This window comes from Equus quagga, chromosome 1, assembly GCF_021613505.1.
Source record: "Equus quagga isolate Etosha38 chromosome 1, UCLA_HA_Equagga_1.0, whole genome shotgun sequence".
Classification (NCBI taxonomy): Eukaryota; Metazoa; Chordata; class Mammalia; order Perissodactyla; family Equidae; genus Equus; species Equus quagga.
In genome coordinates this window covers 28,410,020-28,431,762 of record NC_060267.1, presented here as the reverse complement: position 1 = coordinate 28,431,762, position 21,743 = coordinate 28,410,020, and the positions used below count along the sequence as shown (strand labels likewise).

General features: G+C 37.0%; 1 protein-coding gene across 1 annotated transcript in view; it reads right to left on the bottom strand.

Moving 5' to 3' along the window:
- Positions 1–3,176: 3,176 nt before the first annotated feature.
- SYT10 (synaptotagmin 10) overlaps positions 3,177–21,743 on the bottom strand; it is a 63,138-nt gene continuing 44,571 nt past the window's right edge. The window contains exons 4-7 of the mRNA XM_046679151.1: positions 13,059–13,179; positions 10,005–10,176; positions 6,852–6,981; positions 3,177–3,931 (exon numbers count right to left, since the gene is read on the bottom strand). Of these exons, the coding sequence (XP_046535107.1) occupies positions 3,860–3,931; positions 6,852–6,981; positions 10,005–10,176; positions 13,059–13,179 (495 nt within the window). The 3' untranslated portion in view covers positions 3,177–3,859. The remainder of the gene's footprint in view (positions 3,932–6,851; positions 6,982–10,004; positions 10,177–13,058; positions 13,180–21,743) is intronic.

Below are 21,743 nucleotides of genomic sequence, written 5' to 3'. Positions count from 1 at the left end.
GACAACCAGAGTTGCTTTAAGACCAAATTGTCAAGGAAACAGGTCTCCAAATTTTCTTTAGATTTAGTAGAAGTTGAATGACTTTCTTAAATCCTTATCAACTTTAGCTTTTTCTTTTTAAATAATCAAGTAATTAAATTACCTGGTCTTAATTGCAACTAAGGTGGCAAGAAATATCAGCTGGAGCTCCCTGAAAACAGACGTTCCGAGATAATATCAAGTGTTCTTTTTAAAGGAGTAAAGAAATGCTCATACGTTCGATGTTGAGATTTTGTGTCCCTTTATTTGTAATAGTCTTTGGCTCTTTTGCTAACTCATTCTGAAATACGTTACATTTTGTTTTATGAATGGTGAAAGTTGAGAAAGGAGTGGAAGTTTGGCTTTTTCATTTCTGAAGTGATTAATCATTAAATAAAAGCCTTATGAAATGGATAGTCCTTTATGGAGTCTGCAAAGTTTAAAATAATAAATATTTTAGGAGAATAAACACAGGTGAAAATGTCAGTTAAATATCACAACCAAACAGGTTCAAATATATTTGCTTTTATCGAAAACCTGAGCGAGTATTGATGGGTCTGGTCTCCCTGCAGTAACTGGAACACACACACGCTCCCCAAAACTGTGTGGGGAAGGGTGCGCTCGCCTCTGGGTGCCCATCTCTAGTTCCCTGACATAGTCCTCATGATATCTTTTACGGGACTGTGAATGTATTAAAATCACGAGTTTTGCATGTAAAGTTAAGTACCAGAAACAGGGCTGGCCTGACAAAGAAAATTAAAATGGTCAAGAAAAATACTAGTCAGAAACCAGTGTAAAAACAGCATCAACCGTTCAGATTTTTGTGAGAAGATGATATACTTCACAAACACAAATGTTCTTTTCAAATTCAGTTTCCTCATTCCCCTGATTACTTAGTGAATCGTGTAAAATAAAAATGTTAATTAATTAATTAATTAAAAAACCCAAAAGAACACCAGTGTTATTATGCTAATGAGTCAACACTGGCTCCTTTTTCCTAGACTAATGTTTGGCAAGTCCCTGGATAAGTCCCTGAAATTAGGTATTCACTAGATACCTAAGCTGCGACTTCATGATGTGCCAGTGCTGTCATTAAAATGTGGTGTCCCACACAATGAATGGAGGAGATCTATAACATTAAACCTTATTTTAAAGACTGAAGTAAAAACATTCCACCTTCAATCACAAGTAGAAAGAGGATCAGTCATGCTTGTATGGATGTGTGGCTGTGTAGAGTGAGGGTGTGTTGTACTGAAAGTGGTAGGATTCCCTTTTTATAACATGAACTATTGTTTTAAATGATCATGCTTTATCAATATGAGGGTAAATGTCCCTCATGTATTGCATGAAAGATGGGTGGTGGTGAATTTTCTCTCCTTGATCTCTCTCACAGGATTAACAAATACTCTCGCGTAATGAGTTTATTCTAATCCCTAGGAAACTTTTTTTTTTTTGAGGAAGATTAGCCCTGAGCTAACATCTGCTGCCAGTCTTCCTCTTTTTGCTGAGGAAGACTGGCCCTGAGCTTACATCCCTGCCCATCTTCCTCTACTTTATATGTGGGACACCTGCCACAGCATGGCATGCCTAGCGGTGCAATGTCCACACCCGGGATCAGAATCGGCAACCCCTGGGCTGCTGAAGCAGAACATGTGAAGTCAACTGCTGTGCCACTGGTCAGGCCCCCCTGGGAAACATTTTTAAAAAATTACCTTAAAAACTTACTTTAATCTACAATCCCCGTATTAAAATCTCCTGGCTGGCTAGTCATTTGCATTTTTTCATCACATATTGGCTTTTTCTCCATAGGAGGCAAAGAAAACACGAGGTTCTAAGAATGAATAAAAAGTCCTTAAAATATGTTTTCAGGTGAAAATAATTATTATACTCACTTAGGAAACATAGTTGCTAATGAAATATAACCTGCAGCTATATCTACTAATAAAACAATTGACTCCAATAATGCCATTTTATTAAGAGTATAACTTTTGTCTTCCCATTTGACAATTTTTATTTCCCAGTAAAACAAATAATTCCAAAATAGAAGTGTTATCTGAAGTCACTCTGTCTACAGTAAATGGTTCTTCTAGGCTTGATAAGGTAGCCAGGTATTTTCAAACAGTTTTCTTCTATTATTTCTAAATTAGAAAATGTTAGCTAGAAATACTTGTTTTCATTAGGATGGTACAAGCATTTTTGAAAAATTTTAGGGAATTGTGTTGCTTTTAAAATATTAATGTGGAAAATATTTACATCTTAATTAACAGTAATACCATCATTATGAGAGAGGCCAGCAAACTAAATGTCAAGGCTTTTAAAAATTTTTTTTTAATATTTAGAAATAAGAGATATTACTAAAATCAAAATTTTATAATTGTTGATAAAATTTTCTCATTCTGATGAATGTGTTTTTATAGTCTAAGTGCATATTTTCTTGCCTTTCTTTGCTTCTTTTAACCTCTTATCTTGGAATAAGCTTGAAATATGCACTATCCATAATACACATCTCAAAAGTAAGGTTGGGGTCATTCAATATAGTTTAGATATAGATATAGGGCCCGGAAATGAGACAATAAAAAGTTCACCTGATTTAAAAGAAAGTTCCATCATGTAAAAACATTTGCATAGTTTTTAGGACTAGTGGCCTGATCCTTGATCCTTATGAAGGGAAATGCCTTTCATGAAAGGACTGTGGGTCTGGGCCTTTAGAATTCTTTGTTTATTTTTATTAAATGTTGAAGTTATATTATTTATGGTATATTTCTATAATTTGCTGAAAAATAAGTCATCCTTTCTTGAAGAAAATACCTAATTCTAATGATTAACTTCTGATTTGGTTTAAAAGTCACCATTACTGTGTACAATCTAAATGACAATGAGCACAGACATTTATTGTACCTTTGGTGTCTATTAGTATCATCTATCAGAAATACAAGATCTACGTCATAGCTTCATGTCACAAAATATATGCCACAGTACTTAACCTTACGAACACTTAAAAAAATGAATGACTTCTGACTCTATTCTTTCAGGAATACTAATGCTACATTTGAGATTAAGATTATTAGAATTTTAAAAATGTCAGTAAAACAGTGCAACAGATGTTTGAACTAATGTAACATTAAGACAGTATAAAATGGTAGCCCAAATGGCTCAACCTCCATTTTCCAGCTACTAAATATTACTTCTTAAATTTATATTCAAAATGGTTCTTTAAATTATAGTTCCATCTGTATGTTTTAAAGAACAAGCTTGAGAGACAAAGTTTTGAGTTTGGCAGAGCCAAGCCTTACCAAGAAAAGAATTTGCTGAGAATGAAAGAATATATTATCAGATGGGTAACATTAATTTGATAGCACAAATATTTTAATGTTGTGTAAGTTAAGTCTGAAATTTCTGTTAAAGTTTTTATAGAACCATGTGCACACCTAGAAATAAACATCATTGTAACAAAATCAAAACCATACATATGTGACATGTGCTCCTGTATACAATAGCAGCATACACTATATTCAATTTCAGATTAGTATGGGTTCTTTCTAAAAAACATATTTCTTTGCTTATGAAAACAATTACAACTTATTAAAACACTCTTTGTGCTAATAGGCATATGACACGAAGAATAAAATGCCTTCTATAAGTAAGGACTATTTGTATTCAAGTAAAATATATCAAGATGTCCAAAGTTAATAAACAGACAAAAAAAGTAAATGAAAAATTGCACAAGTTTGTTCATTATCAAGATGTATTTTAAATGAGGAAATCAAACCGTCCGCTTTTTTTCTGATCTGATGAGCACATGATCCTGGGTCCTGATTATAATGGTCTTATTTTGGAGGCATTACGGTGTGGGAGGTGGTTTGGGAGATGGACAGGATCCTTGACTATCAAAACTGGTCGCCCGGCCAGGTAGCTGAAAGACAGTAATTTCATAACGTATGATCTAGTGTAAAAAAAATAATAAAGAAGGTAATTGTTCCTACTTTTTACTAGTGAATATTCACCCACAATATGTAAGTCTCTGAAGAAAAGATAAATGTAACTCTTCCTGCCCTTCAAATTCACCTTCTTAGGTAGCATGAGGGGGCACAAACGTGTCACAGAGATGTCAGCAGAGCATGGTACACAGATGGCATGCAGAGCGGCACTGTACAGGTAACGATTCATGACTGCAGATTCATGTCACATTGTAGGAGAGGCTTTTAGTTCTTACCATAGTGGGAGGAATTACTCGGTAAAGGCAATAAGAGGTTCTAGACACAAGAGAACGCATTCCACTTACTCTAAGACAGGAGGTGATTTTTATAGGAGCAATTAATGAGACGAGAGGGGCTGAATTTGGCAAATGGGAGCCAGAAATGATGAAGAATAATTTCTCACAGTCCCTAAATATTATTAGTATTTAAAAAATTTAATTACAACAGAATAAACTTTTGATTATTTAGGTAGAAGTAATAAGATTTTCTAAATGATGCTTCAGTCTCTGTCCCACTAATTTACCCAGCTCTTGAATAATTGTTCCCTTCTCATTTTAATCCCTTCTCTGGCAACAAAACACATAATTACACACCCATCACTTTCCTACAATGCAAACTCCACCCAGTTCTTAGGTCTCCAGTCCACATGTTCCGTTTGACCAACGAGTGTAGGTGCAAGAGTTGGAAAAAAGGAGCTATTTGCTGAGGAAAGCACATTTACATAATCTTTTAGTCCCACTTGTCCTCAGATACCTAGCTGCTAGAAAAATACCTGGAATCTTCTTCTGACATTCATATTGTAGCTTATTCTTCCTTTAGATCCTATAATGACTGAAAAGTGTTCACATATTCTCAGACACAAACACATGGCTATTCCAATGCTTCCTTTCATCAGATAAATGTGTAACTGCTTATTAAACAGTCATAAGTAATTATAATATGGTTTGGGTCATATAACCCTTGCCCTTTCATTAGTTAAAAGTCCTAGCACACATTGTCTCATTTTCCCCTATATATCACTCCTATATATCCCTGTATATCACGCATTTCTATTTTCATTAAATATGGACAAATGTAGTTATAGACAGAGTAAGTGGTCTTCCCAGGATTAGACAGCCAGAGGAGCAAGAATTAGAACTCACGTCTCCCTTCAGTGTGGTTCTCTGCCCAGCAAACTTTACTCTCATGTCTAGATTCTTAGAATTAATATTCACTTTTCAAAGTTTGAAGAAAAACAAAGATGAGAACCAGGAAAAGGATAGTAATTGATTAATAGGCAGTAGAGTATACTTTATAATTCAGACAATACACACTATTGAAATGAAAGACAACCTTCCCAAGGCTCGTTGAACTGTTTAGAGAATACACCTGTCTATACTGCTGAAGCACTCGAGGGGGAAGTGCTGTGTGAATGTGCATTGCGTATGTGTCTGTCTTTTATGATCCACAGTAAATGATGAAGTGAGGTAAAGATTTGGAACATGTATATATATATATATATATATATATACACACACATATGTATATATATGTATATATATATACACACACACACACACACATATATATATATATATATATATAAGCAGATATCTTCTCTCTGATGACAGTTCATCTCTGTTGTCTGAGCATGCAATATTTATCCAATGTTCACCAAATTTTCCCTGTAACATTCTGAGTAACACAGACAGGTCACATTTTTGTCACTAAGCTAAGATTAGAACCTGGGCCCACTAACATTTAGTTGTTTACACTGTACCGTGTCTTCCACTCAACCCAGTGCCTGGTGCCAGAACAAGAAGGAGATCTTACCCGTGGAGAGACAGCAATGCATCATCACTTACTATGTGGTTATCTTAACTATTTTTTTATTGAATTGCATCCTCTACTACACATCGTTTTGTCAACCCGCATTACCTCTCAATTAGTCAAGTCCTATGAATGATCTACTTTGTGATTCTTCAAGGGGCTCCAGCAATTGTCTTTGGGAAATAACTCATTCCATCTAGCAACATTCAGTGTATCGAGTAGACTACAACTACATCATGGCTAAAAATCCCGATAGAAACTGGTATTGATGCTTCTTCTGGTTACTAAAAGCATTAATATTAGTTTAATGAGAGCTAACATTGTGCCACACTCTGTGCTAAGCACTTAATATTCACCACTTTATTTAGTTTTACTCTATGGGTTTACTCTGAATACAGAGTAATAGCAGACATTTAGAGAGATGAAAGCAACCTGTGCAAGGGTCTCCACTATGTAGTCAGATGGCAGAGCCAGGCTTCAAACTCAGGCAAGCTGATGCCGCAATATTTTAAAAATCTGTGAGCACTGTACTTCCTGACCAGAGTTGGGGGAGATTCACTTGTCCCCTTACATAGATGAGTTATATTAGGTGACAGTGCCTCTATTTAGATATTCTGGGGAACTTCAGGTGATGTGGCTGTTTTCACAAAAGACAGGCATCAAAATTTAGTTTCCAGTTAGTAGTAGATTTGCTCAATTTCTCCAGCACCCATTGATGTACGTTTTCAGGCTATGCAAAGAAAATAATAGACTTGCAGTTTTTATGGGCTTATTGTCCATAAAATCCATTTCCCTAAAATTGTCTGGGTGACAAATGCTCAATGGTATCTACCAGAAACCCAGAAAGTTTATGGGTTTTTAAAATCTAACAAGGCACACAGAACTTTGAATACTGGGTGACAGAATCTGCAGGACAAAACCAAGAGAAATGTCTGTCTTGAAAAAATAGGTGAACACGTAAAACGCCAGAGAAATGTTAGCAGACAAATAGTATCTAACCAAAAGAGATAAAAAAGAGAGCAGATGTCAGGGAACCACAGAGCTTACCTCCAGCAAGGGGTGCCAGTGTGTTATTGGTTTTCGGTGGTAGGCCAGCATTTCATTCCAGTGGTCTCGCCCAAGACCCTCAGCATCCAGGCCTGTTCTACACACTCCAATGACCTCATTGTGTCCTACCCTATGATTAGGAGAATATTATACTTTCATTCCACCATTCAAAGAAAAATGGGGTTTCACGCATCTTAGCAGAACTTTAAGCATATGATTAAAACACTAGACTTTGTGACAGGTTCTAGATGATCCTGAAGATTCAACTACTTCAGGTCAAATGAAAAACCTTAGTAAACTAAGATTTATTAAACAGGAGCAGCATTCAAAAATGAATCTGTAAAAGGAGCACACACAAAACATTTCAGTGCTCTGTCACTTGAGCACATTTCACAATCATAAGAATAGTGTGAATGAGAAATGACCTATATGATGAGTTTCTTTCTTGGAAGCAGTCTTAAGTGTAAGTGATGTAAATCCAATCTTGTTCTTTCCACAGGGCTTCATGTTTTATAGTGACGCTCACATTTCTCACCAAGAGCTCAATACCCACCTTCTTGTATAAATGACCACATTTAATTGACTCTAAATGGTAGGTCAGTGAACATTACTTCTTGCACTGCAATTAAACCGGGCAGGGCTATGTTCAGCACCATGGCATCTGATTTATTATCGCATAGCACCAGAGTACACTGAACCACATTCCCATTTTCTCTTCATGGCCTGTTTTCACAGCAACAAATCAAAATAATAATGATAGTTAATATTTTTGAGAGCTTATCATCTACCAGACAGTGTTCTAAGTAATTTAAATGTATTGAGTCACGTAATCCTCACACCATGACCATGAGCATCATTATCATCTCATTTTACAGATAAAGAATTTAAACACCCAAAAGTTAAGGGACCCGCCTGCCTTGATACGTTTAATAAGAAGCTGAAGCAGGATTTGAATCAAGACAGCTGACTCAAGCGCACATGTGGTAAATTGCTTCTGAAGAAGGAAATGTAATTTAAAGGCATTTCTATAGGTTATTTTGATAGACATCTCTAAGGAGACTTTTGAGGTGATTTTGGGACATTTCATTACTTTCTTCCTGTCACTGATGTAGATATGTATGTTTAGTATCATTTTTCTCTATATGAAGTTTCCCAAACAAGCATATTTTTAGAAATAAGTGGGGCATATTTTGTTGTTTATTTTTACCTTCCTGTTTTATATATTGTCAGAATCCATTTCCCTAAAATTGTCTGGGTGACAAATGCTCAATGGTATCTCCCAGTCACTCATAGGAGAAATCAACAGGAGTAATTTTTGGCAAAGACAACAAGGGCTTCTGATGAAAACATTACAACAGTTTTAGAGTTTGAAATTTGAACTAATTTACCATTTCTTTCTCTCTGGACAGTGACAGCTTTTTTTTTTTTTTTAAATTGTGATATACACTAATTTCAAATAGATGGTACAAATCACTTTATTTTTTAGTGCTTCATTTTGCTAGCTCTGAGCCAGAGGATAGCATATTCATTTCTCTAGGTTATACAATCCTGGTTACTACTACTTTATGATACTATAAAATGGACACTCTTTGATTATTTGTATACATATGTTCTGTACCACTTGTATTACCAGTAGAACAAAAAATGTGGTAAGGCACTGTTGACTTTGTTGACAATTTTTCAGGTTAAACATACAGTATTCCTTTCCAAAAAGTTTATAAATATAAAAAGCAAAAACTAACAAGAAGAGTTTAGCAAGGATCAAATAAGAGATATGAACCTTTAGCAGGACAAGAGTTCAGATGAAGAGGTTGGTTAGCTGAGAAAGACACAGAATGTTAACTTGAGCAGGGCTGTAAAGCATGGTTGGGATGAGATACACAGAGCAGGGAGACAGCGTGACAGACAAGGGAAGAGTGGGAGGGTACAGGTAGGAGCTGCAGCAGTAAGAACTTTCCAAGCTGCACTTGGGAGCTGGCAATTAATTTTATGAAAGAAGTGAATCAAAGTGTGTGCGCTGGAAGAACGATCCACAAAGCAATGTTTAAAGATCGATGTGAAAGCATAAAGGCTGCGTCCCTACGGCCACTATTCACCTTCCACTCTTAACACTCAACTGTTCACAGTTCCATATCATGTCAGTATTTTACCAATGGGAAAAGTGAATCCCAAAAAGATTACATACCTTGCCCTTTCACACAGCTCGTTGATGACAGAGCTTGGATAAGAATCATGGTATCATATTCTATCCCAGTTGGGAAAACAAACTCTGTTGATTGTAATTTCAGTTGTTACTCTAAAGACTTCACAGTAGTGCTTTCTCTAATACATTCCATACTACTTCTGCACCCATCCTTTTACCATCCCCAGGGGTCCTGTCCTTCAACTTAAGAATGACTTCTTGGGGCTGGCTTGGTGGCACAAAGGTTAAGTGCGCACATTCCGCTTTGGCGGCCCCGGGGTTTGCCAGTTTGGATCCCTGGTGTGGACATGACATCACTTGGCAAGCCATGCTGTGGTAGGCGTCCCACATATAAAGCAGAGGAAGATGGGCATGGATGTTAGCTCAGGGCCAGTCTTCCTCAGCAAAAAAGAGGAGGACTGGCAGTAGTTAGCTCAGGGCTAATCTTCCTCCAAAAAAAGAGGAGGATTGGCAGCAGTTAGCTCAGGGCTAATCTTCCTCAGGAGAGAAAAAAAAAAGAATGACTTCTTTTGGAAAATAAATAATAAATATTATCACATGGAAAAAAATGAATTTTGAATGAATAATTCTTCCCTCTTATAATTCACTCTTTTTTTCTTTTTGCAGGGGAAGATTTGCCCTAAGCTAACATCTATGGCCAATCTTCCTCCTTTTTTCTCCTTTCTCCCCCAAATCCCCAGTACGTAGTTGTGTGTAAGTTCTTCTGGGTCTTCTATGTGAACTACTGCCACAGCACGGCTACTGACAGACAAGTGGTGTGGTTTTGTGCCCAGGAACTGAATCCATGCCGTTGGAGTGGAGTGTGCTGAACTTTAACCACTAGGCCATCAGGTCTGGCTCTTCCCTCTTCCGATTTAAACTGTTGTAGCAGTAAACAACCTAAAAAGCTAAATTTGGTCTGCAAATGACTAAACATGGCTGCTCTTCAGCGAGTAGAGAGATACACATACCTATCATAATCCATGACGGCAATGGAGAGGCTGACCTGGTCCACATTCTCCGGAGGGATGTCAAAAATAATGGCCTCATTGTACACAGGGTTTAGAGTGTTTTTCTTTGTAGTTGTTTTCCTCTTTTTTAATCTTCGACCCTCACACATCAGAGACACTTTGACATAAGGATCTAGGAGCGGGAAGGTAATTTATTCAAATGAAAGTAACAGTAAAAAGCATAAACAAAACTGTAGTGAATTGTTACTAAGTAAGAAAAGCGGTATATTAAGCCCTTTAGTAGTACCAGTTTTAAATTCAAATGACTTATCTGAGGGAATAGACTGTCTAAGACTTCTCGCTTTAAAAGGAAGCACTTACCTTCAATGAACTAGACAGGAATTAACTTGATCCCACTGTTTTTAATACAACGGAGAAAACTCACTAGTTTATCATGAGCCAGTCCAGAACTATAATGTGTCTTTTAGTCACAGCTATTTGAGGACACATTTTGTTAGAAGTGATTTCTAGGGAATGTCAACCCAACAAGCCAGAATAATTGTACTAAAGTTAATTTCTTTCAAAATGATTTAGAATAAGAAGACTAAAACTTGTGAAAGAGCAACACCGAATATGAACAAGTATACATAACCACAGTGAGTAGAAATTAGAAAGCAAAAACTATGCTAGAATTTTCTTCAGTTGTTGGAAAGGTACCAAAATGAGATGTTTCATTTTATAGTCACAGCATCAGCATTGATTCTCGATCAAGAGCTCAGACTAAAGAAATGATCACTACAAATAATTTATTAAACGCTCAACAGTATACAATAAAAAAGGCAATATTTGGCTTAAAGATGGCCACAAAGAAGTTTCCTGATATGACACTGTCTATATGATGCCAATGGAAAGAGAAAAATGTAGTTGGGCTATATTTTCATGGGTAAAAGGGATCAAATAATTGTGAACAAGTTCTGCCCCACCTGACTGATCTCTACTGCCTTAAGTAGGAAAAGTGTTAGAGTATTACAGAAAATTACATAGTATTATACAAAAGTTTCTTAAAGCCTTATTTTTTGTACCTTTATTAAAAAGGAGGCATAGCTTTGGGAGGGGGTGTTAGCATTGGGGTGAGTATGGTAGACGGTTAAAACAATCAATGTCTGCTCCATCCTCATTCATTTTTTTTTTTCTCATTCTGGTCACCCTCCAACTCTAGCACCACTCCCTCTTTCTCTCTCTTTCCATTGATGTAGTAATAAATCTATTTCTTTAGAATAAGCCAAAATCATGGCAATATTGATTTCTTTGAGCAAATGAATGCTTTTTAAGCTCTAGAAAAATGTATCTGTATATTTCATGAGCATTTCCACCAAGGGGCAAAAACATATTTTGTGGGTAGGAAGAGGGTATGGACAGGAAAACAAGGTGAAAAGGCAATGTTCAATGGCTGTTTCTCATTTATTTTTCAATTTTTTAAGAATAGAAAGTATGTTCTAAGGAAGAAGCTCACTTTTGTGATCCATCTTTGCGTATGAGCCCCAGGTCTAGGTCCCTTATGAACAATGGGAATGAGGCCTGCTTTATCCTTTGCTGCCCCCATCTTATCTCTCAGGACATCTCTCTTCTCGTGACAAGGATAATTTACGAGCCTGTTGTGAGAATTAATGAGGCAGTGTTCTCAAAGCATGCACTCCTCTGATGAAAAGTTTGATATAAATAAAAAGTAATCTTGCACTTAATTACAACTTTGATGCTGTTTGCTTGTCTCAAAATCTGATCTCTTTTGGTACATGGTAGGAAGAGTAGAATAAACAATAATTTGCAGAGTACACTGTTTATCTTAATTTCTTCAACATTGTTGACCCAAGACTTTTTCACCAACATAAATGTGGAATTTACTTGCTTTCTTTCCACCTTTATATATCAACTATGTATTGCAAATTTTAAAAAAATGAACTGGTAAAACATGACATAGTTCAAGAATTGAGATGGTAAAGATGTAGAATGAGAAGTCTCCCTCCCGTCTGTCCCCACACTGCTCCACTCTTTAGTTTTTGCATATCACTCCAGTATTTCTTTATGCAAATATTACAACATAAACACGTATTCTAAAAATCCCCATTCTTACACAGAAGGGAACATGATATCTATACTTATTTTTGTACTGCATTTTCTTGTTCATTAGTATATCCTGAAGCTCTCTCCACACTGGAACTTAGAGTTGTCTGATGTTTTTTGTAATACAAATTTAGTTTATTTTTTTTGTTCCGAAGAACCACAAAGTTACAGATGGTGGCCATGTCATCCTTTACTATACCTCCACTACTATTTCTTACTTCTGTTTAATTCAACAAATGTTTGCTGACCTCTCGACTCTGCCCTCATCATTTTTTCTTCCACAGAGCTATGCCAAAGTGCACATACTAAGTTATAATCATTCAGAACTGTAGTGATTTAAATGAAGGGATAAAAGAGCATATGTGGCTTTATCTCTTTATCAAAGTTAGCACAAGAGGAATTTCCTTCGAGAATGTCTTTAAGAAACTTTAGGAAGCATTCATTTACTTTATTATTTCTTTCAGTCCCTAGAGTTGGCCCAGTGAAAGGTGGCAAGAATGTAAGTGCAAATGTTGATGTTAGAACATGGATGGTTCTCTGCAGATTAGGTGAGAAAAATAAATTCAGTCTAAATATATCTTCATACGGCCCTCACACGTAGAGTAATGCAAGTTTGAAGTGAATGGCTTAAAGTCCAAAAATCTTCCTTTATAAGCAACAGACTACATAGCAATAGAGAAGTGGATGGAAAATTATACATTTTTGAGAAAGAAAGAAATCTGTAGAGAAAGAAAGAAAAACCCAAGTTCAGAGTCAATCTATTTGACACATTACATGATAATGTAAATAAAAGAGGTGATCTAAAGAACTTCATTTGGCAATCTCTTTTTCTACTTTTATTGTACCCCACTACAGACAAATGAACTCAAGAATTCAGTAGCCAAATAATCTTGGAGACATGGAATATTTTATTTGGGAATGTATTCTTGACACACTAGCGAATTGTGCACATACCTGATGAGCCAGTAATATCCATAGCCTTCAGATTTCTGCACTTGATGACTGTCAAGGTCATACGTCCAGCAGTTGGCAAATAACAAAGGGAAAACATGATTTCACCCAGGTCTATGCTTTCCTAGAAAGGCAATCGGTAGTTTAGTAATTCCAAGTATCAGATAGTTAAAACAAAATATAATTGAAGATGAGTGAAAAAATCACTTTAATAGAGTATTTGAATGTCATTTTTAAATTGTTTTATTGAGGATACAGATAATGTTGCAAGAAAGCTGTTCTAAACAGAGTAAGAAAAAAAGAACATATCCCAGCTGCTTATTTGACGTCTCCACTTGTATTTCTAACAAGAATCTCAAACTTAATATAAGCACCAGACTGCTGATTCCACTCATTCCCCATCATCTTCCAAAACCAATTCCTTTGTCAGTCTTTCCAAAATCAGCAAATGGTATCATAATTCACTCAGAGGATGGAGCAAAAACCTAGCAGTCACTTTTACTCTTCTCTTGCCCTCACCCCTACATTGAACCCTTATTTTGTCTATACTCTCTACGAAATATATCCCAACTTAGTCCCCTTCTCTTTAGCTCTATTATTATCATTCAAGCCACTATCATCTCCTGCCAAGATTTCTTCATTAGCCTCTAAAAATGATCTCCCATCTCAGAAGCAGCCAAAGTGATGGTTTATGAAATGCAGATTAAGTTATTTCATTCTCCTGCTTAAAACCATCTAAGGGCTCACAATTATACTGGAATAAAATTCAAACGTTTTACCCTAGCATATAAGTGGGGTAACTATAAATTCTGGTGTATCTGGAAAATTCCAGATTTATATCTATTGTCCTGGTGAATTACTAAGAACATTTCCTTCCATTCTTAAATATGTCTTTTGGACAACACATTACAAGGTTGTACATATAAGACCCCACATGATCTTGACCCTACCTATTTCTCTAACTTTATGTCTTGCCTCTCCCCTTCAGCTCATCAGATGCAGACACAAAAAAGCCTTTTTTCTGTTATTCAAACAAGTGAAATTTGTTCTTGCTTTTGGCCTTTGCATTTTCTTTCTTCTCTTATATCTTTACATGGCTGACTCCTTGTCACCATGCAGCACTCAGCTAAAACAGCACTTCCTCAGTGACGCCTTCCCCCTTCCTATCTTACTCCACTTACAGATCCTTCACATTTTTTCATAGGACTTATCATTGTCAGAAATTATCTTTCAAATTTATTTTTTGCTTCCCTGACTCCCATATATAAGGCCCAGAAGAGCAGGCTTTTTGTCTTATTTTTACATCCTCCTGAAGTGTCTGGTACATAGCTGGCTCTCAGCGCATATTTTTTAAGGAACAAAAAGATTATTAATTAATCTGAATAAAAGCTGACCTGATTTGATTCACTTGTAAAGTTGAACCCTTCATAGTGCCCTGATATAGATATACTTGCTGTCATTGGCTCCATAGATGGTAGACAAATGAAAATAACTGTGAACAAGGCAGATTTAAAATGCTTCTCAAAGAGTTGTTTACAGGATTCAATCAAATCATTCCTAGTAAGACAATCTGTGGTAGATTTAATTTGGGGGGAAATAAGTTGAAGTCTGTAGGACTAGATTCTTAAAATTTCTTCATAACGAACTAACATTTATCGGACTTACTCTTACAACTCATATTCCGATTATGTAATTCCCCTTTCTTGATTGATGGTCTAAAAGTAATAGAGCCTAGTAATTCAGAGTACAAACTTTAGAGCCAGTTAGGCTTGGCTTTGACTACTGTTTTCTACTCCCTAGCTATGAGATCCTAGGAAATTTAATTAAGCTTTGAATCTCTCAAACTTTATTATCAAGTTGAGGAAAATAGCCACTTCACAGGAGTTGTAAGTAAGCATTAAGTGAGATAACGTAAATAAATCCCAAGGCACTTAACACAGTGTCGGGCATACAATAAAGGATGCTGTTTTGTTCATTGCTGTATTCTAGCACATGGAGCAGTGGCTTACACATATCAGGTGCTCAGTAAGTACTGGATAAATGAAAAAAACAATCAAGGGAAGCAATTACTATTTTACAAGAAAATTTAGAAAAAAATAAATATTTTAAAACAAATGTATATCCAACTGAGTCTCCTCTGGGTTACCGGATTGCTGCAGACCCAAAATAGTGAGCAAGATTCAACAGGAGAGGCCAGAGGAAAAACAGGAAGAGACCAAACTCCTACTGAGGATTCCTTCTTTTTCCTACCACGCAATTATTGAGTATTATTTGCTGGGTGCGGTGGTAGTACTGCAGACCTGGGGGTAGACATGGCATGAGTCTGCCCTTGAAGATCTAGGTTGAGAAGGAAGATAGTAGGCTGTCAAGAGCTAAGAAAATAAGTCTGAATCCCACATTTATTGATGATTTTCTCCTTGTTTCTCTTTCTATCACTTTTTCCAAGTGCTTCTTTAGGCTCAGTCTATGAGCTGAAGTTTTCTGTCTGGCAGCCATCCCCCATTCCCTCACGGGGAGCTATCAATAAGAGTAGGTGTATTTTGATGCCAGCTGGTAAAAATTAAGAAATCCTTGGGGCCGGCCCAGTGGTGTTGTGGTTAAGTTTGTGCACTCTGCTTCAGAGGCCTGAGGTTCGCCAGTTTGGATCCCGGGTGTGGACCTACACACTGCTTATCAAACCGTGCTGTGGCAGGCATCCCACATATAAAATAGAAGATGATGGGCACAGATGTTAGCTCAGGGACATTCTTCCTTAGCAAAAAGAGCAGGATTGGTGGCAGATGTTAACTCAGGGCTAATCTTTCTCAAAAAAAAAAAAATTAAGAAATCCTTTTATGAATGTAGAACAAGATACCAAGTTCCACCAAGAAACAGAGTAGGGGTGGTGATGGAGAAGGTAGGGAAAAGATAGGAGACAGCATTTCAGGCATGAAATGCTTAGAATCCAACAGGAACTGAAACACACGCAAACAAAAAAAGTACACAAACAGGCAGGTAAAGGGATTAGGCAATAAAACATACTTTCGTTTGTCTGACTAATATGGTTTTACTTCACACATCAAGAATCTCTGGAAGGAATTTTTCTGCTTCTCTAAACACATCACATGCTTCCTGGCTGGGACAAAGAAAGCTTCCTGTTTGGTCCCATCTCTCAAAGACCCTTTCTGCGGATCCAGTTGCAACATAATTTTGACCATCTGTTATTAATATTTACTGGTAAATATAAAGAGGCTAAACTGAGGAGTTAACTAAAGTGCTAGATCAAATAAAACTGAAAGCAAAGAACATGTTTAAAGGACATTTCGGAGCAGCTCTGAATGACACGCTAGTTGCCATAGGCTTTTTGCCTATTGCAGCAGTAAAAAAATCTACTTAAATATTCACACTCTGTGTAGTCAGGAATTTTAATGAAACGGGAAGAACTAGGGGGTGAAAATAATGTATAGTATGCATGCGTAATAACCGCACAAAAGTTTGATTCTTCATTAGACTAAATTTTTCCTTTAGGCAGTACGAATGTGAAAGAATTAAAACTGCCTACATACTGAAAAGGGCAGGATACTCTCTAAGGTAAATACCAATATTCTTCAACTTTTTAAATCTGGAAGCGATCTAAGAGATAGCCATGAGAAATGAACTTAATGAAGGTAAATGGCTGTATGACCTTAAAATAGGTCCTATAACAGATGTAACAGCAGAACTCTAGGTTTTGGCTGCAATGCTCTGTGCGACATTGTACACTAATTCTCGTTACCCACCACGGAGTCTGTCCCTGTATTGATGGCCCAACTCCAGGGGGCAGGTTGAGTTTTAATTGCTGCCTCTTCTCTGTCTGCCCCAGACCACTGTGGTTTAGAAGACCACACTCAGCCTCCATAATCTGAACTCTCTGGTGCCCGTGAAAGAACCAGGAAATAAGCTGAAAGGTCTCTGAACATCCAGAATAAATATTAAAAGTCATGCAGTAAAATTCTCTTATATAAGGAGACTACATCATATCTTATTAACACCCATTTACTATTATTTTAGACAAAATTCTAACAAGAATATTTACTTGGTACATCAATCTACAGCAGGTTGAGACTCACACATGACATGTGGAGATGGGGAAACTGACAGCAGCAGGTCTAGTGAAGGCTCTAATAAATGATAGCTGAAAAGACACGACATACGAAAAAGAAGCAAATATTCTAAAAAGGACAGCAGTCTAGAACCTTTCTGTACTAAGAGGAACTAACACTAATAATGTCTCAGTAACTTAAAAACTTATTTTATTACGGACTTGAACAGTAATTAATATTCTTTTTTTTTTCTGCTTTATCTCCCCAAACCCCGCCTGTACATAGTTGTATATCCTAGTTGCAGGTCTAATTAATATTCAAAATGATGACTCTGAGTCATCAAGATAAGGAAAAATATCCTGTATGTTCTTTTTAAGAAGGTAGAGAAGCGTACACTATGTTTTAGAGTTATTTTCATTCAAAATACTTACAATGTTTGAAGTGGTAATTTTGGCTTAAAATGAGAATGGCTTTGAGTTTTTGAAAATTTTATTGATTTTCAGAGACTGCACATTTGATTTCTTCATCCTGGCTCCACTGACAGAGTTGGATAGATAAAGATCATTTTCTGATGATTGGGTATTGTCAACAGTTATAAAGTTTTTTCCAGGTATTGTTTCTCCAAAATAAAAATAAAAGTCCTTGGAAAGATAAATTGATATGCATTAGTTGCATAGCACATTCTATTTCAGGACTAACTGAACTAATAGTAAATCAAGCCATAGAAACTGAGTGTAAGCGATGGAGAGGAGGCAGATTAGAGGCTCTACAACTAGAGGGTAGGATAACCAAGGGAAGGACTCCTGGATGAAATAACCATTACACTGGGGCTTGAAGGACTAGAGAAATGGGATTTCACAGGGAAGAAGAGGAATAACGTAAGTGAGCACTATGATTAATACTCAGATATAAGAATGAGCAGTTTATGTTGAGAAATATGGAGCTGGTGACTGTTGGAGGAGGTTTAAGGCCAAGTGTAGTTTTTTTGGCGGCTTCTACGGGCAATAGGGATCCAAAGGTGTTGGTGACATGAAGAGTGGAAGCTTGGCAGAGTGCAAAGGGCATAGGTTTCTGGATCAGAAAAATCGGAGTTAAAATCCTAAATCTTCCATGTACTAGTTCCCAAGTACATGGCAAAGATATGTGATCTCCTTGAACTTCAATTTAATCACAAGTAAAATGGAGATAACCACAGCTACTTTGCAAGGTAAGTATCATGCATGTAAAGTGCCTGGCCTAATCAGATATTCAAATAATGATAATGATGGCAATGAAAATAATATTTGAAAAACATTTCTTTATTTTGAGTAGGCTAGATAAGCATGGAATAAAAAGAAGAAAGAGACCAATGAAGTAAACAGGTGTGGGAAGGTGTTGGCTGAAGAAAGGTTTGAATTCAGAGATACATTAGGAAGTAAGAATCATTAAGACTTATTGAAAAAAAATTTAAACAAACAATTGGTTGCCATGGTGACAGCAGTCATCACATCCACTTCACACCCTAAAGGCAGCCCGTATTCCACATTTCCTGGTTGGTAAGAAAACGGATGGTTCTCCTCACACTGTTAAAAGATGTGTTACTCGATCCAATGATTTTCTTCATCAAGTTACTAGTCTTTCATCCATCTGTTCACAAAACAAAGCTACAGTGAAATGCAGACCCAGAGTGGGTCTACTAGATTCAAATTGTCATAAAATGTTTATTTTTCTCTAACCCATACCTCCCATTCAGCTGAGAAAATCATGGAACGTAACCTTGAGCAATCCACTTAACCTCAATGGACCTCAGTTTCTTTGATATAACATGAGGGTGTTCAAAGAGATGAACTAGTTTATTTTCTAGCTCTAAAATTTTGTAATTTTAAGCACCAATAAAATGAGGACTAAATACTATGCATAGTTCAGGCATGTTCAGGAATGTATGGACAGGCTCTTTTAGGCCTTGTTTGCTACAGAGCTGGCAGAGCTTCATTGGAAAGACCACAAAAGATCAATTGGTGCCAATAGCTCCATTTCAGGTTCGAGAACAAGTGGTCTTAAAAGATGGCTATCACTTAAATTTCCAGACAATGTGCTAGGTGAGGAAGGATGTAATCCTTAAGGCAGAGAGCATCAAGGTTGATCTGTTGGGGATTCATGAGGAAAGACCATATAGGATGATGAATGTGCATTGTCATTTATATTGTCCCCTGGATCTGCTAAAAATCTCAAGGTGATTGTGTTTGACTCTCTGATACATGTTGGACACACGGGGCCTAAAATATAGACTCCATACTCCTCAACATGACACATATGGTCCCTAAAAATCTGGTTCCTAAATTTTGTCCTGCTTTCATCTTACAAATTTCTCGTTATCCTCCCACAACCCTAACGCTCTGCACTCCAGCTGTATTAAATACCTTGTCAATCTCTAAATGGTCATTCACTTGTTAGCATTCTCGTGCTTACTGAAAACATCCCAAATGCCAGGCCCTCTACTGGTCACTGGGGCAACACTGATGACTAAGACAAAATTTTTCTTCTCATAGGACTTATATGTGATTTTGGACAAGTCACCCAACCTCTCAGATCATCACACTATTAATTAGGAGACAAGCTGGAATACAAGCATAGGTCTACATAATTTTAAAGCACATGCTCATTTTTTTGGATCCAGTGTTGTAAATGCTTTCTAGAGGGAATCTTGGGTTTTAATTGTAGGAATAGAGAAGAAAAGTACCTGATTCTTCCCAGGAGGGTTTAGAGGACTTCAGAGATGTGTGACATTTAATCTGAATATTGAAGAATAAGTAAAAGTAAAGAGAATTAAAAACAGAGGGAGATGCATATAAAGAGGCTGTGGGGTGAGGCTTGGAGTGTCTAACTATGACCAGCAGGTAAACAGAGACCACTGGCTCTGGTAATGCAAGAGGATAATTTGAATGTCAACACACTGACCTTATTCTAAATAACCCCTCCTCAGGAATCCTTACTCAGATCAAGCCTGGTTATAGTCTGACACATAATAGATGCTCCAAAATATACTATTTTTTTTCTGGTTCATAACAATTTTTCTGGGGTCAGTCAACTGGCATAAGGTTGATGCTCAATAAAAAGCTTATTAAATGAATAAGTCATGAAAGCATCAGGTTAGGTCATGACTTCTGTGGCAGCAGGGACATCTACTGTACGAAGGAACGAAGACCACTCCTCAACGAAAGATTAAGTGAGCAAATTGCAACATTTTTTTGATGTTGTGGGTTTTGTGGGTGGAACCTCCTATAGCTGTGCAAGGGCACGTCCATATATGGTGGCCCTGAGAGTACAATAAACTACTATCCGAACAGTTTGAGCCATTTAAAGATACACTAAGAGTTTGGAGAGCTAAAGTTAGAAGTTGCTTATCTATGTTTTATTGAACTTTATTTCTAGATCTCTAGAGATCCCTCTAGTCTAGTGTGATCTGGGACCACATTTGCTATAATTCTATAGCACATCGGCATTTCATAATCAAACGTATCTCTAAGGTGTATATATTGCTTTTTTCTTTGCACATCTGGTCATCTCCTGCAACTTGCCAGCATAAGCAGTCTAGTGGCTCTGGGAGACAAACAAGGAGGAAGAAGCTGTTTGATAGAATACAATTAGGAAATATAATTAACCTATAACCCTTCTCCAGTTTCTTAGCACATTTCCCTCCTTTTCTTTCAAAGAACCACAATTTTCACATAGCACTTCTTCCCTGCCCTTCCTCGTTATCCCTGGAATTCTGATTAAACCAGATTTCATCATGTTCAATGAAGGTGGGGAGGGAATGGGGAAAAGAGGGTTCTACCACAAAGCCTAGTTAGATTGCTGGATTCTTATGTCACATTTTCGTTATTGATTCTTTCCCACCATCTCCACTTGAAGACAGAGAAAATGCTCACTAGATGCCTTTTAGCTGGACCTGCTTACATTTCTACAAGAAGGAAGGAATGCACTTTGTATTAAGCAGATAATATTAAGCATTATGCTTGGCCATGGCACAAAGTCCAGGTGAAACTTTGCTAAAATCAGGGCAGAAACAGGCAGAGAACACGGTAGTGTTGGAGATGTGATAATTACAAACCCCACTGAGCATTAGGTGATTAAAGGTCACAACCCAAAGCTACTGCCAGGGATGCTATTTAACAGTGTCATGTTTTTGTTCAGTTAGAGAACCATTTTCAGCTCCCAATCCAAGTGGGAAATAAGTCCACCTGCCAGAAGGGTTTAGCTCTTATCCCATCCAACACAGCCATAGACTTAGCGACCAGGAGGCAGGAAGTGCTCATTTTATAGAGGCAGAGCTGAGGCCATAAAACAGCCTTTCCTGGATTTAACGAATCAAGTCTCACAACTACCTGTGTAGTAAGGACCCTGACGCAAAGAGGGCATAGCCCAATATAGACACTAGGACAGGAGTAACCTGGGATGTAAGAAAAGGATACGAATTTGGTTAGAACTCTTCTCTTTATCATACTCATTAAGAGAAATCTTAAGGTTCTTGGTAAGAAGAACAGGAGACTTATTCTCAAACCTTAATCATTATTTATAGCTAGAGTCTAGAAACTTGTGTAATAATCTGTATACCCCTCTCCTTAGCGTGTTTGATGCTTTTAAATAT